At 48.1% G+C, this 16,506-nt stretch overlaps 1 protein-coding gene across 1 annotated transcript in view; it reads right to left on the bottom strand.

Annotated features, from left to right (window-relative positions):
- The window catches only part of LOC131287912 (1-phosphatidylinositol 4,5-bisphosphate phosphodiesterase epsilon-1-like), a 20,158-nt gene extending 4,651 nt beyond the window's left edge, over window positions 1–15,507 (bottom strand). The window contains exons 1-7 of the mRNA XM_058317006.1: window positions 14,860–15,507; window positions 5,386–5,577; window positions 5,122–5,267; window positions 3,663–3,786; window positions 2,871–3,563; window positions 633–777; window positions 1–556 (exon numbers count right to left, since the gene is read on the bottom strand). The exon at window positions 1–556 is cut by the window's left edge and continues 303 nt beyond it. Of these exons, the coding sequence (XP_058172989.1) occupies window positions 1–556; window positions 633–777; window positions 2,871–3,563; window positions 3,663–3,786; window positions 5,122–5,267; window positions 5,386–5,577; window positions 14,860–15,507 (2,504 nt within the window). The remainder of the gene's footprint in view (window positions 557–632; window positions 778–2,870; window positions 3,564–3,662; window positions 3,787–5,121; window positions 5,268–5,385; window positions 5,578–14,859) is intronic.
- Between the last annotated feature and the right edge of the window lie 999 nt (window positions 15,508–16,506).

Here is a 16,506-nt window from a genome sequence, read left to right on the forward strand (position 1 = left end):
GACGAATCCTTCTTCGTCATCGACGACGTTTCGCTCGCGTCATTGATCTGCGTACCCGAGGAGGACTTGATCGACGAAAGGCCATAACAACGGCCACCGAACGCTTTAATGGCATCGGCAACCGTCGGTTCGCTGCAGGCACCCTCCTCGAAGTACAGCTGGATGTAGAGCTCCTTCAGCCACAGCATCGAGCGGTCGATGAGTATCTGCTGGCGCCGGATGCCCCGCAGCATCCAGTTCAGCCCGACGTACCACGCCCGGCACAGCATCGGCGGGCAGAGGATGCAAAGTATCCGGTTTTCGCTGGCCGAATTCCCGTACAGCAGCGTGACGCAGCACTCGACGTGCGTAAGGCCGAAGCGCTTGCCGGCGGCCAGTATCTCGGCGTCGTACTCGTGGTTCCGCGAGCCCATGTTGATCTCCTTGATCGTGCCGAGGTCCAGCATGCCCTCGTCCAGGTTCTGGCACTGGCCTTCGAGCTCGCCGACGTTCGATGCATAGCGATTGGCAAACTTCCACGCCACTATCTCCTCCGGGTTGACATTAAGGCTAAAGTCTGCTGGGGTGGGCAAAAAGGAGAAACATCTGTCATAGGTTTTAGGCTGCTAGCCCGGGACGATGGGCAAACGTACCGTGCTGGGATTTGATGCGTCGCCAGGCAGTTTTCTGCCACGACACGAACGAACAGGACCGCTCCAGGCGCAGGTAGACGAACGACGATCGATCCGACGGAGTCTCCGGCTCCCACAGCACGCACGTCGTCCCGTGGTGTAAAATCTACACGTCCGTTTGAAATTATGGATGTCGTGATGGGGGGGAGGAGACAAAAAGTATGTGTGAGTGTGTGTGTGTGTAATAATGTGCATTGGGGCAGGTGGGAAAGGTGAGTGCACGCGGGAAGGAAGAAAGAAAACCCCAAAATGATTGAATGCTCACACCCGCCCAACCACACACACGCGCACAGGAGGAAAGGTCCTCGGTCTGTTGCGGCATGCGGTACCGAAATATGCCATAATTTGTAATTCATTAAATCGCCACCAGCGCGACCTCACCATCGAACGAACCGGTAAAACTTCTGCCGGATAGATGATGGCAGTTAAGAGCAACTGCTCCACCACCCCACCCCCCCACCCGGTGGTGGTGGTGGGGCAGCACGTGCGGGAGACGTAAAACCCATTAATGTAGGTCACAATAATTCGATATTTGCGATGATTGAAATTGATGTCGGCCATAACGCACATGAGCACAACAAGTACGTACATACGAGTACGAGAGCTCGGAAACGGTGCGCTTCGAGCTGGATGCGATGTTCGATGTGTGGGATGGCAGGATCCACACAAGTGGGGGGGTGGGGGTCAACTCCCGCTGAGTTCGAGGAACTGCTGCGAACAACAGTCCGCCCCGGTTGAATCCCCGTACATACGATCCCGTATGTTGCTGATGTGTTCAAGCATTACATCAACGAAGCATACGGAAGGCTCGGAAACACGAGCAAAGGCGTGGCTGGTGCGCACTCAACGCAAGCTATCCATAATCCAACAACGGGCACAATATTGCGACACACAACAACAACGGACGAGGACTCGTCTCGGAAACCGGCCCACAAGCCTGCCCAGCGAACGACTGACAGGTGTCGCCCTGGGGTCGGTTGTAATGGGCGACGGTCATTGTTTACCGATTGGTTGCTGGAATATCAAGCGAGGGTCAGCAAACTCCGGATCCGGACTGTCGACTGTGGTCGGACGTGGACGTCGGGGTTTCGCGGTCAGCCGAGTTCTACAGGTCATGGAGTGGCCATTGAGTGGCTACACTTGGGCGTTTGAGCACTTTTTGAAGTGATCCCGGGCGAAACACACCGATGCCCTGACGAAGCTTCTCCGCTTTGTCGTCCCCCATCCCCATCCATATTCCTGGAAGGTTTTGTTGGATCAGTCTATCGGATCGGAACGGATACTGTCCAGTGTTATGATAATTATCTGGCATATAACCGCACAACGCGACTGGAGGCCAGGTGGTGCGATGGAGATGGTGGAGGTCAAAATGTTGCTTTTCATTTCCGACAGGCCAGCAACTTTGGGACGCTGAAACTTAATTGATTTCGGATGGTCCACTTCCCCGCACGGACTGATTGAAATATTGGCGTAATAAATTTCAACAGCACGATACGGTCAAACGATAGCGCTGTGGAGTGTGGTGGTTATGGCTACTTTGTACGACTGTACTCGCCACTTCCGGCACTCCCTGTGCACATTTTGCACCATGAATTGTAAATGCAGCCAAAATGATTGACCGACATGAATGTGTCGCTTCAAGAGCGACTGATTAGAGAAGAATTGTAGCCTCAACGGAAATTGATCCGCATACATCACGGATAATCTCCGGCTCTATAATCTTTTCAAAACAGTAGGCTGTATTTCAAAATTAATCAAATTTCTCTCTCGTGGTCACATGTTTTCAGCGCCAGTATAATACCAGCGAGGAGTAGGCTACGCTTATTGCGTTGCTATGCTGTGCATAACAGATGTTTACGTAATATGTTTTCGATGACAGAACTAGTTTTAGTGTGTAATTATTACACATAGCAAAGGCAGTATAACTTCCTAATTGAACTTTTAGAATTTCAAAAAAATCCAAAATCCCTCCAACATTAATCGATTAGAGGGGCAGTTTTCATCGGGTAGCCATAGTAACGCTGCTCTGAACAGAACACGGTAAAATGCTGCTTAAAATTGAGTAGATCAGTAGTCAATGGTTTTTAAACAACTTTTTAGAAATTACCCTAAAAAATTTTACTGGATAAATTATGTATGGACAGTGATAGAACACTTGAGGAGAAGAGCATCTTCTGAGGAGTAGTTGAATTGACTCACCTGCAGTATGTGATGATCGATGGCGTTGGTTTGTTTCGATGACAGCGGTATAATGCTGATGCCGTGATCGTAGAACAGCGGCTGCACCGGGTTGTAGTTCCCGATCTCCACCTCGTAGTCCTCTTCCTGTTCCTGCAGGTTCGACGGCTGGTAGATGTAGAGCGGGGTCTTCGTTTGGCGCGGACTGTTGGCCGCGGCCCGGAGGTACTCCAGCAGGCTGTGCGGCAACTCCCGGCACAGCTGGTCGTGGTGTTCGATGAACGTCGTTAGCCTGCTGACGGCTGCGTCCGTTCGTAGTCGCGTCTGCTCCAGCAGATCCTCGAGCGATTCTTCCTCGCCGCCCATCTCGTCGCTCCTTTCTTCCCCTTCGGGTCCACCGTGCTCGTCGGGAAGGAGCAGCGGTTCGGTCGATTCGTCCGAGGGAATGTCCGGTGGCGTCCGGCACGATTGATCCTCCGGCACCGGCGTCCGGGAACGGATATCTATCGGTAGCACCAGCGGCAACAGCTTCGCCACAAACTCCTCGTCCTCCCGCAGCGGTAACGGTTTCGCCTCGCCCAGGAAGTACTTCTCCACCGGGTTCTCCGAACCGCCATCCGGGGCCGCCGTGGACTGCGGGACGGTCAGTAGCAACGTTTTGATCTCGTCGACGTGGTTCCGGAAGTACGGTATCATGCGGCACGTCGGTATCGCCTAATGGAGTTCAAAAAAAAAAAAACAACCAACAACCGAGAAGAGAAAACCCATTAGCCCGGGGACGGATCGAACCGGCAATCGAAGGCTACGACTCACCAGCGCCCTCGTAACCGCATTATCATACTCGAAGCTATCGAAAACGGTCGTCAGAAACTCGTACACCGTGTTCCGGCCCGTTCGATCCGTGGCCAGCGTCCAGAATGCCTCTTTTTTGATTGATCTATAAATAAAACACCCAGTCCTCCCCCGGCCGGGGGGGGAGTTTGCCAAGGGTGAAATGGAAAACAACACGATAACATCGGACCAACGGCAGAGGATTTCGCTGGAAAGCATCCCCGAAAACCCGACCATGGCCACGTGCCGGAAATGTTTATCAATTTTCGTCCACGGCTTATAGTCGAATAAACATGACACTTTGCAGAGCAAAGACGAAGACGAAGTGCTTTTCCACGACCACGATGGAATTTCCACCGGAGCTGGAAAGCTTCGATACTGACCCGATTGGGTAATCAAATTATAATTCACATTTATAGAACTGGTGTGTTTGCAAAAAAAAAAAAAAATGAAGTCATCCAAAGCCGAACCCTACTGGGACCCGACTGGGCGTGCGGACGTTTGCAGAAAACGAAACCGAATCATGGCCGGAAGGGAGCCAAAACATATAAAAAAAATGTGTGTGTCTAGGAAATGGAAACATCTCGCCCCCGGAGCGCAACATAAAGCAAATGTCGAGGCAGAAAGAGGCAGAGAGCTGATGTGCTGATGCGGTGGACGACGGAGGCAAGTAGTTTCCGCCGGCCTACAGTCGGTCGAATGCTGCTGGAGGCCGAAAGAAACCCCTTCCTCAACGGTCGCCCCTTTTTTCGTCGGTGGTCGGTGGTGTTATATATTAGTTCTTCTGCTGGGTTACACTTGTCCACAATAAGACACAATAAACAAAAAAACCCCATGGCGGTGGAAATATCATCAAAAAGGCAGAAGACGGCGGCACTTCCTTGAGCGAACGGTGGAAACGGTACTTGTTATGGGGTCATGGAACACGGACAACAGACCGTAGCACCCTTGACTTCTGAGGAGCTGCTCACAACGTATCACTGTATTATTGGCATCATTGTAGCATGAAAAGCGGGCGGCAAACAAAAACGGTAACGGAAGAAAACTGAATCTGAAATGCAAATCCTTCGTTGGGTTGAGCTTTGGAAGATGGTCGGAGGACGAGGAACTTAACAGAGGCGAAAATATAAAACTTGCGCCGACCGGATCGAGCACCGGTTGAGTAAACAAGGTTGAAAAGAGGAAGGACCCTTCTCGTTCGCACTCTCGTCTCGGTCTAATTAAATGATGTCCAGTGGTGTAGAAGAGAGCTGCTAGGTGGTTCTTCTCCGTTTGTACTATATAAATAACACTGTGTCTCTCCTGTTTGGCGTCCGGCAAGGACGAGAAGGCTTTTCGACCTCAATTTAAATAAAAAAAAAAAAATCCCCCCGAAGCAGACCGTAAAAGAAAAGAAAACGGACGGAAACAGTGGTAATTGGAAGGAAGACGCGAAACTCACTTTAGACCATCCACTATCTCTTTAGCACCATTGAAGTTTCCGATATTCCAGCATGAAATAGCAACACGCAACAGACATGCAAAGGCCGCTTTTCGTTCGTCTTGTGTACCTTGTGAGAGGACAATATAGTTGGTCCACGCGCTGGTCTGCATTGGAAACGGGAAATAAAAGGAAACAAACAAACGTTTGAAGACATTGAAGAAAAAAGATGGACAAGTTTTGTTTCAGGCTCCTTGAAGAAAACCCAACCCAGCCAAGGCTTACCTCATCGAATCGTTTGCGTATGGGATTCAGTGACGATATAAAGCTACACTGGGACGACGGGATGTGTTGTGGCCCACCGCCACCAACACTTCCTTCCCTTCCACCTCCACCTCCACCTCCACCACCGCCAACACCGCAGCGTTCCTTTTGCAGCTCGTGTATGGCGTCGTTAATAAAATCCACCGGTGATACCTGCGAAAGTTGGAGAAAGAATATTGTGGTTAACCCTTCAAGGCACTCGATTGTGATAGCATAAAATTACAGTAGAAACCATATTACTTTACCTTGCCAACAATATTAAATTGAAGAAGGAATCAGTATCAGAAAACCAACATTACCTTTTAATTATCTTCTTTGAACATTTATTGACATCAACAACTTGTCATAACTTTTCATAAATACCAATCAATCTCTATTGGATAATTGGACAGAATCAGAGGCCAGTTGATACAAGAGATGTTCAACGATAAAAAGATAAGGGCTTTGCCAGAAAAGTGCATTCACATCATGGCAATAGTTCTTAACCGATGTGATTTAAAAAAAATCGTCTTAGCACAATATTTTTGTTTCGTTTATTTCGTTTCGTTGGTAAATTTGTTTTTAGGGGTTTCAGAAACAAAATTTCAATGATCATCCAAAAGCCAAATTTCAATGATTCTTCCCGTTGGGCAAACATATTTTAATTTTAATTACAAAGAAAAGTCAAAACAAAGGATACTAAATCGTTGACAGGTGCCTCTTACTTGATACTAGTTACTGGCCTACTAGGTTGAATATTTTTATGAGTGAAGTAAGCTAACGACATTTTATTAAATACAGACGCATAACTTATGCGTTTTATATGAATTCAACTGAATATTTTATATGAATTCAACCGAATGTAACCTGATAACAGTTCGTGGTTTAAACAACAACACTGTGTTCTTAAGAGTTGACAGATACCGCGCTGTAGATCGGGGGCTATAAAACTTGGATCCACGGGATGTTTTTCCCAAAAGGAACTGGGTGTTTGTGTGTAGGTGCCGTCTACATTTTTACAACTTGCGGTTGGCAGTCGCAAGTCGGGGCGACGACTATCATCGCGGCCGTTCTAATCGATCGGCAGTCGCTCCTCCCGGCCCAATGCGACCTCCATCCGGTTTGCGTTAAGTGAAACCGAGCGGAAAATAAAAGGGAAAAGCAAATTTCGGCCGAGCCGAGCAGAAGGAAAAGAAAAATAACCGCACCGCAAGAAAGAAAGTAAAACGGATAACATCAGCAACTCGATCTCGGCTCGATTGAACTGGCACGCGTTTTCCCTTTGCGTAGGACACGTGCGTGCTTTCATCCATGTGTGTGTGTGTGTATGTAGCATGCAAAACTGTCGCTACCCGAGTAACAAAAATACGCATGTTGCACTATCAAAAGAGCGTTTTTCATGGTATCATCAGAGTACTGATGGAACCCGCGAAATATGTAGGTCGCGTGACAAAAACGGCGTGACGCGATGTTTTTTATACAATGCGCGGTGTTTTAATGGAGGCGATGTTTTCAATATATTGTCATCATGTACAAAGGAAAATTCCTGAGTCGTAATTTTATATTAAAAGAACATTTTTTATTCAAATATATTTATACACCACGTTACAAACCACTTATTCGCCAGGAGCCGCCTTTACTGCAAAAATCAGCCATCTCCGCACGGAACTTGCATTCCACCGCGTGAAGACACCGCGTTTGGGCTTCTGGTGCCGCTGCTGCTTGCGTTGAACTTTGGAAGAGAAAATGCATAAAAATTAGCACAGTTTTGGATTCTTTCTGATTATCATTTATCACAATAACGTTTACTTACCGAATATTAACGAAAACTGCCGTTATATTACTATTTTCTTCACATTTTTGGTGAACTGCAATTTCACTCTGCAAGCGGTGGCAAAATCAAAACAACTCTGCTGACAGCAGGCAAAACTGCCCAAGGCTCATAGAGCTGCAGGTTGGTTTACTTTGGCTTGTTGACATTTGGTTCAAATTCATAATTAATTGTCAAAATAATATTTCATTTTTTCTTCATTGCTTGGTAATTATGAGCAGTGTTTGAAGTGATGATTGATATCAAACTGAACACATTGATTCTATTTTGCGCAATATTTGGATCTGGTTCGCTTATTTCGCTTTCAGTCACTTAAAAAAGTGTTTTTTATTTCTCCACTACACTTCTACGACTGAAAAAAATAGCTCGATAGAAGACCCATGTTTTTGACATAATATTTTGTTTCTTTACATTATGAATCATGATGAATCATGGTATGAGAGATGTATAGCGATTGTTTTGGTTTTTCGCATTCGCAGTAATCAATAAACAATATTTTTTTCCAGCTGTATAAAACGAACATCATAGCGTTACGTTATCGATTGGTGGCTGTGCGAGCGATCGTTCTTACTCTCGCAACTGCTCAAGATAAAACAAGTGCAGTGCTAATTTTCAACCTATTGATCGAGTATATACGCTGAAGCAAGAAGTTCAAGAACTTCCTGCGAAGTTTGATTTCGCCTGAGAAGCGCGAGAGAAAGTCCTATACCGCGTTCAACGCAGCAATACATAGAAAATACTGGCAGTTAAGAAAACTGATTTCATTGGTATTTAATATAACTCATTTTTTAAGTGCCTTCATCGTAGTCATGGTTAAGTTTTGATATGAATCAATTTTCCGATTCAACTTCAGGGTTTTTATGGTTTGAAAAGTTCAACGACATTTACCAAACCTACCCTGTTTAATGCGCCTTGGTCCGAACCTTTCCGTGTTGCAGTTCTATCTGCAAGTATGGGTCGAACAGGGGTGGGCTGAGGAAATTCCTCCTGATGCATCGCTTCGTCGCGGTGTTTTGTTCGCGATGTTGTGCTACCGCTTGCAAGTATAGACTCGCGGAGAGGAGCACTGGGGTAGCACTTTCATCGCCCGGGCGTTTTGTATGGAAATTGTTGCTCCTAAACTCGCCGTCGCGCAACTTTGTTCGTCGGGTATCAGTCGCAGTGCTGTAATCGTATGTAGCAGAAGGCGGAAGAACCGAGCTTAAGTCTAAGGCTTTCCCGGCACCGGATGCGGATCGGCGGGCCCCCAGAGAATGCGGGAATGTGTGTAATAAAATGGCACTGAAGTTTGTTGTAAATTTCATTCCGCACTCTTTATCTGCCCTCCCCCCGTTCCTCCCTCTCCCCCCGTACTACTGTCGATTATGTCATGGCCGTCTTCGCTCGGTTAAGCTTCAGTCGGTTGGTCGTTTTCATTATGAATCACTATAGTGTGTCGATGCCGACGGCGACGACGTTCTACGCTTCCTGGACGTGACCGAGCCGGAAAACGACCACCCGACCGGACGCCCGACCGGTGGAGGGCACGCACACGCCAACCGGAAGAGGGGTCGATGGAGCACGGATGGCCATTTTGTCATTTTTGTCGTTCGTTTCCGACCACCGGAAGGGAAGGAAGGAAGGGTTCCGGGCGGAGCAGTCACACCAGCACGGCGCAGTTGTTCCCAAGACAACTTCGAGCCGAGAATCCCACCACCCACTACCTACCCCCAACCTCACCTATCTATCAGCACGTCCCACGTGGCGCCTTGTAGGTTATGTTACTTCTTCTTGATTAGAAATTTCCATTTGTTTTAAAATCCACCGACGGACGGGGGAAATGGAGCAAGCTCATGTTCATGCTCATGCTCGCATGACAAAGAAACCACCCTGCATCCTCCAACCACTGCGTCACGCACACATACACACACACACATACATGGGTGGGTCGAATGACTCATAGTATGAGAGCGTTGGCATATTTCACAGCCATCAAAATGGGGAGAATCATCTCCATCTTACGCAAATGATCCTTCGTACGAGCGGAAATATCATGCGGATGTTGGCGGCGGACGAACGGTGCAAGATTATTTTCGTTCAGCTATCTCTAGTTGCCGCTCGACGCCCGTATGGCCGTATGCATCTGGAACCGAGCCGAAAGCTGGAGCTTTGCTTTGGAAAACTGAAAAACTGGCGGTAGACGCTTAGCAAAACAATAGATAAAAGCTATCTCCTGCAGGAAAGTAAGGGGTGGAATAAAAACACAATGTGTAAGCTTTACATTATTCGACGTAATTGGATAATTTCGCTGGATAGACGTGAAACTGAAAGAAGTGAGAGAATTTAAGCCAGGATTTAATATTACTCTTCCTAGTATTGGCTTTTCATAATATTGATATTTCCCCCCAACGGCATAATACTCGGTTTGTGGAACTAAAATTAGCTTTCACTTGAATTTTTATGCTTTTCTAGGTATGTAAATCCCATCGTGCGGCGCACCGTACAAGGTACGCATCTTAATAGAAATTTACTGTGCTTGAGAATTAACTACCGCTCTCTGATGTTTTTTGCTGGAAGTTGGCAGAAAATGGCACCATAAAGGGGTCTCGAGGGTTCAAAGGATACAATAAACATCGCCATGAAATGAATGAATTCCCCGCGCCGAAAGAGTCTGATTTTTATTTATGGTTGGCTGATGATAATTTTAATTTTTAATTACCTCCAGCTGAGACGGCCATTACACACAAAAGGGGGGCCACAAAGCGAGAACGGGGGGAAAGCGTTTGCTTTTTTCAGTGCCTTTCTTTCTCCGTAGCGTTCCTCTGGGCAAAGCGTCCGGAAAATGTCACCAACTGGCGCTCCGAAAGGCTTTCGAGTTCGATCCATTTGATGTTGGTGCGTCCCGTTGGCCAATTTTATCTATCGACTTTCGGGAAGTGAGCACGGCAAAGAGATGAAGCTGTCGGTGTGTGCCATAAACGAGATTAAATACGTCCTTTTACGCAAAACCGAAGCCGGAGCCGAAGCCAGAGACCTCCCGTGCCGGGTTGGGCCGGGAGAAAAGCAATCAATTTGGAATATTCGTCCGTTGGCGCTCGCTCTCATGGCTTCCGACCGACTTCTTGCGGCGAAATGGTTTATCACCCACCGTTTCCATCCCCCTTCGCTGGACACCCCTCCTCCCCCCCAATGAACCATCGTCAGCTTTCCCCCAAACCACTTACGCAGTAAGAATGTTTGCAAGGATGGGAAGATAAATAGGACACAGACTCCGTCCTGCCCGCTCGCCCGGGAGTTGGGAGAATAAGGGAAGCCAATAAACGATACATGCTCGCTAGGCGCATTTCCACCACACCTCTCGGACACACCCCCTCCCACACCGGCCCAGGAAGTATTGATTGGGGGCGACTTATGAGGCCAATTTTATTATTGCCATCCGCTACCAGCCCGAACCGGCGTGGGGTCCATCCCATTACGGACAAACCATTAAATCAACCAATTCTGTGTGAAAATCCCACCCTAGTCCCCCCCCCTTTTCTGCTCCCTAGTGCCAGACAATCAGCCGATTGATTATTGCTCATTTGAGTATGGAATGGGAAATTATCTGCACGTCTAAATTTATCGCCGTCCAATGCGCGTGAACATTTTTCCCCGAGGTGTATACCGGCGACCTTGTTTCGTTCCACCACCCCACACACACTGATTGCCTTCACCCTCGGGCGAATCGGCACACCCAATGCCCGTGGGGACAGCTGGTGGTGGTCTGATCTGGTGTGCACTGTGTGCAACAAAACACGGGTAACTAATGAAACCGAATAGTTGTGAACAGTTTCGGAAGTAGTAGTTGTTATTGGATACCCGGTTCCGGGGAACGTGTCGGGATGGGGGCCCAGGATATTTTCCACTGTACATCATTATTATTTTGTTGACACGTTCCGAGCCGGTTCTCGCTCTCGGGAAGGGGTCAGGCCGCCCAAAACCACCGGGACACTGAGTGGCACGTGGTCGTCGTCGTCGCCGGGAAAACGACCGACCGGAGAAAGGAGTAAAAAGTGGGAGGCCGCGACGGGGAGGCGAGGGATCAAGGAAACGATGAAACTGATTAATGATCTGGAAACCGAATCTTTTCCATGTCAATTTTGCAAAAACCCATCCCCCCCCGGAGTCGGAGGGGCTGCGTTGACAACTTTCTACCAGTCGTGTTTTTCTTTTTCGGTTTTACGACCCGTCCGCTTTTCGACCCATTTTCTTCCCCCTACCCCCCTTCCAATTTTCTTATTATATACCCATTCCGGAGGACGATTTAAACGTACGAAAGTCGTTCGTCGAGCTAACGGAATGGACGATGGTCGGTCGATGTGGCTTTTGGCATCCGTTCGGTTCCGGTCTGGTACGGTGGGGTTATTGATTGCTGGAAGATGGTTCCCCCCCTTCCCTCTTGATCACACATACACCAGCGCACGGTCCGGTGTGCTCGAAAGATGATCCGATAATCAGAGACATAATGAAGCTAATTAGTTTCACATTTAGTATTGTGATTTATTAGTTCCCGCAGTCTCGTTGCCGTCTTTGGGAATGGAAAAATAGGAAAGTGTGTTGCCCACGTACCCACAGCATCCAACATGGTGGTAGAATATTGATGAAAGTGAAAAGAAAAAAAATTTGAAAACTTTTCCACCCAGGATTACGTCAGGTTTTCTGCGCTCAAACTCGAACGGCCGGTTAAAGAAAGAACCAACCCGAAGGAGGAGATCAAAACGATGTCCATAAAATTTTAGCAATACAGAATCGAAAGGAAAAACGCATTACGGCCACCCACGCCAAGTTCGCCAGCTGCCCGGGGGAGAAACCCCCATGCTCAGCGAAAAGATTGCCAGTTCCTTTGTATCTGGGACGGAGGGGAAAAGATAATTAATTTCTGTGAAACTAGAAGAGTGTGTTTGCAGACAAACAACACACCCACCGAGGACACCTCGGCCTAGGAAAACCCGCAGTGAGTGACGTGAGGTCGGACGGGGCGAGGGTGGTCCATTTCCCGGGAAAAGCAACACCCGTGTGCCCCCGAAAGACAAGGTGGAAGCAATTTCCGAAGCATTTTTCCCCATCAATCGACTCCAGAAGGCATCGCAGCAGCAGGAGCACGCACCGGAAATATCGATCGATTCCGTCCGCTCCTGTTGCTTCACGTGAATGCGAGCTTTTCCTCCGAGCCAACGAACCAGTGAGGCGGAGGAAAATATTCAAACGAGTCGAACGAAACAATATGTTGCCGCGCCACGCCAAGGCTGCCTGCGGACGGGGTCGGTTCTGGGCAATGGGTAATCGATACTGCGATCGGAACGACCCCTTCCCGTTACAGTGAGCTGCCGAAGGGAAATGGGGAAAACCGCCCGCGTGGGTGGAAACATTGCTGTAACCGAAGGGAAAACTTTTGCCCCGGGCCATTATCGTGACGGACCGCGATTGAGTTGTTTCAGCGAAAGCGGGATGAGGGATGGGCCGACTAATTTTGCCAGGAGGTCCGAGGACGAGGAACGTCTGTTGATTTTGGCTAACTTTTCATCTCGTTTTTCTCTTTTTCTGTTTGTTAGAAATTTCCTCGTAGCAAAAGCAGGAATGTTACACCACTCCCAACTAACAAAAAAGGGGAGAAAAAAAGGGTAACGAACCTTTTCCCATGTACGTGTACGTGTGTGCTCTTGTTAACTATTCTCGTTAACTGTACCACCTGTCAAATGGCTGTCAGGCCTTTGCGAGCCCTTTTGTTTCGTACTTTAAAAGAGGAACCGGGTTAAATGATCGGAGTAGTCGAACCACCCGGGATAGGTACGAATTTTCCGAACGAGCTCATCACAAAGCAACCGTTGATTCTCTTCCTTTCAAACACACACAGACACAACCATTTTCCTAGCTCCCATTGTCACCAGCGTTGCTGTTCACTTAACCGGAAGCGGTTTCACATTGTGTCGGCGCGGCCAGCGCACAGAAATTGTGAACCGTTTTCCGTCAGTCAATCGGAAGGTATTAATTGACCATGAATAAGGTAAAATGCTGGCGCGGCGGGTGACAGGGTGAGGCTCCTGCCGCTCTGCTCTATTTCTTTTGTGCAAAAGTTGTAAGATTTAACCGACGCTCGATGCTCGATGGGGTTGGTTAAAAACGGAGTAGGCTGGGGGATGGAAAAGGGAAAATCGGAATATCTTTCCCAGCGAGCAATAAGTTATGCATTGAAAAGCGGGGACCAACTCGCTCCAAAGGTGAAAAGGGGTGGTAAGGGTGGGAAGGTAAAGGAATGGCAAACCAGCAGATCGGAGAAAGTTCGTGGCCAAGGAAAAGTTTGCCAAAATTAAACTGAATTTCAATCACTCGCTCGTGGCTTACTGCGGCGCAAGGAAAGGGCTGCGGGGAGGAAGAGGAGGAGAAAAGACGGTCGGTGTCCATGGCGGTTGCAACTCAATCCAATCCATCATCCGGCGACCGTCACCATCGTCAGCGTGAGGTTTGCAGGTGATGACGAGGTGAGTTTTTAACCGGTTTTGTTGGATAATCAGACTTTGACGTCCAGCGTCATCCGAGCGACGATCCCTCAGTTCCAGACCCACGCTGTTTTCCTTTTTTTGTTGTCCCTTCCCTGCGAACAGATCCCTCCCTGCTGATGGGAGGGATGAGTGTCGCTGATGTAGTTGCACGAAGTGGAAGTGAAACTTCATTACGGCGCAACGATGAGCCATGTGGCAAAATGTATAATCAGCTCACGATGTGTCCCTCCCGTAGCACAATGAGGCAAAACGGTGGACATCTGCCTTTTATTCATTAGCTTGGGCAGTACTTTCAATCCTTTTAGTGCAATTTTTGTAGTGTTAATATGGATGTAATTAATTAATGCACGAAACGAACATTATTTTAGTAAATTCATCCATCAAAAGTCTTTTTCGTATTGACGGCCAATCAACCGAAGTTCTCTCTTACTTTGAACTACAATTGCCTACGATAAATAATTGCTAGACAAAAATGGATACATTTCAGGGGACACCTTTCTGACGTGCTAGTATCACGTTATGCAAAAGAAATAGTTTATTTTTTGGAGACTTTTTGCGATTTCTAGCACCGATTCGACACTAGGCTCCGTATATATTTTTTTCCGCTATGTTGGAGTGTCATTTTGCAATAACGATGGAAGACTCAGAATTGATTGATTTGGCTACGAAAGGTGGAAGCTCTCGAGTAGTAGAGTGTTTAGGTCAGTACCTCATTAAGGAAAATGTGTCCTTTAAGTATCCGTTTTTCAGCAACAAAGCTATGGTTCTGTTCTGTCGCTTGCATGTTCTACTTGCAGCAAGACAAAGTCGTGTAATGCAGTATCAACATTTATGTTCGACTTTGTAGAAATTTGTTCAATAAATAATCATACAGAACTTCACGAAAGTTTGCTATTTTTGCGGTTCGTAATAAATGGACCTATGCAGGAACGACGCACGGACTGAAGATTCCAACAAAATCAAATATTTTTAGGTGGATTAAAAAACTACATCTGTCAGAATTTTATCACAGAGTTCCCGATATGTAGAGTATGAGTGTGTTTTATTTTAAACGCATGATGGTCGGCTGTGGCCCACTAGTTTAACCACAGTGCGGAAGTTGCCTACCTGGTAGAAGAGCTGGTACTCCATGTCGGTGATCCGGAGCGCGACCTCCTCGGGAAAGTGCAGGATGTTCTGGAGCTCCTCCAGCTCGCCCGAGAACGGCACCGAAGTGGCGGAGGCTAGTGCGGGCCCGCCGCTGGCAATGGAGGTGGCTGCGGTGGTGGAGAAGGTGGCTGCGGCCGCGGAGGCCGACGCAGCCACCGAGTGCTGCTGATGCGCCGCGGACGACGACGAGCTGACGGAGGCCGTGGCCGCCGTCGCCGCCGCCGCCGTAGCAGCCGCCGTCGTGGCCGTTGTTGTTCCTGCCCCTCCTCCTGATCCTGCCACTGCTGCTGGGGCCACCCCTGCTGGTGCTGCTGCTGCCGAGAGGACTGCTGCTGGCAGATGGCCAACGTGGCTTTGCGCTGTGTCGTCAGTATCAAGTACAGCATTCTTCCGGTGCTTCGGCTGCTCGTGCTCGTTATCCACCAATGTTTGCTTAATTGTTTCGCCCTCACGATTAATTATTATCTTTGCGCCGATTATCGTCAGCTCCACGCCAGGCCGGTCGTGGTCGTGGTCGTCGCGCTGTGCCGTCGATTGCGGGACCGCTAGTAGTAGCTTCTCTTCGGTAATGGTATCAAATGGAAGACTTGGAAAAGCTTCACGCATGTTACGCTAATCGACGCCGGTGAAATTAATTTGACATTTTCTCTTGTTTTGTGCGTGCGTGTTTGTTTGTTTGTTGGTGAGTGCGTGCGCTTAAGTTGTATGTTTGATGAATGCGTGTTTTAATTTTTTCTTCCGTGCCAACGAGTCCTTTTTTCCTTCGGCGAACTTTCTGCTTTTCTGCCCGCAAAAGAGCTCTCGCGTTCCTTTTTCTCGGTAACAACTTTATGAAGTACTATTGCTGTTTCTGCTGCTGTTGTTGTGCCTCCACTTTTCCACGCCGTTTATTCCTTCATTTTCCATCAGCTTGCACCTTCCTCCGCGTTTCCTTTGTGACAGTTGTGGAGGCACGCGCACACACACACACACACCTTGCAGCTAACGGTGTAAGAATTGTGGTGGAGTTACACTAGAACTCCTTCAAAACTTCAACCTTCAGCGTCTCCTCGACAGCGCCGTTTTCCTGTGGAAAATCGTAGAACAGAAAAGGTAGGGAAAGTTAATTAATTATTCACCGTGTCAGGGGCGACGTTTCGTCCCCGAAAGCGGGACGCGAAACAATTCAGTGCATCTGTATGTGCATGTGGCTGTGTTCAGGTCCAGGACGAACTCGTTGTTCCGAAGCAGGACGCAACAGTTGAGCCAAGTCCTTCTACCCGCCCAACGGTGTTGGCTCGTGGTTAAATACTTAACGGGTTGTAATTTCATTCCAAATGCCTGCCTCGTAGAGGGGACCATTTTCCGCGATGGTTTTCCAAGGGAAGGACACCACTTGGTAAAGGATTTTGGGAAGTGTAAAACAGCTTTCACCTAATCGTGAACACTATGAAACTTGCTCCAAATTGCGTCCGCCAAAAGTCCGGGAAACGTGGAAAAGACGGGGTTACTAAAAATTTATGAGCTTCCGGTGTTTACGGAAAACGTTGGTAAACAGATCCGTGCCTAATCCCTGAAACCCTTCCAACGAGAGGCGTGTGAAAATGGGCGCGAGAAGTTAAAATT

Source organism: Anopheles ziemanni, chromosome 3, assembly GCF_943734765.1.
Source record: "Anopheles ziemanni chromosome 3, idAnoZiCoDA_A2_x.2, whole genome shotgun sequence".
In the NCBI taxonomy this organism is placed as follows: Eukaryota; Metazoa; Arthropoda; class Insecta; order Diptera; family Culicidae; genus Anopheles; species Anopheles ziemanni.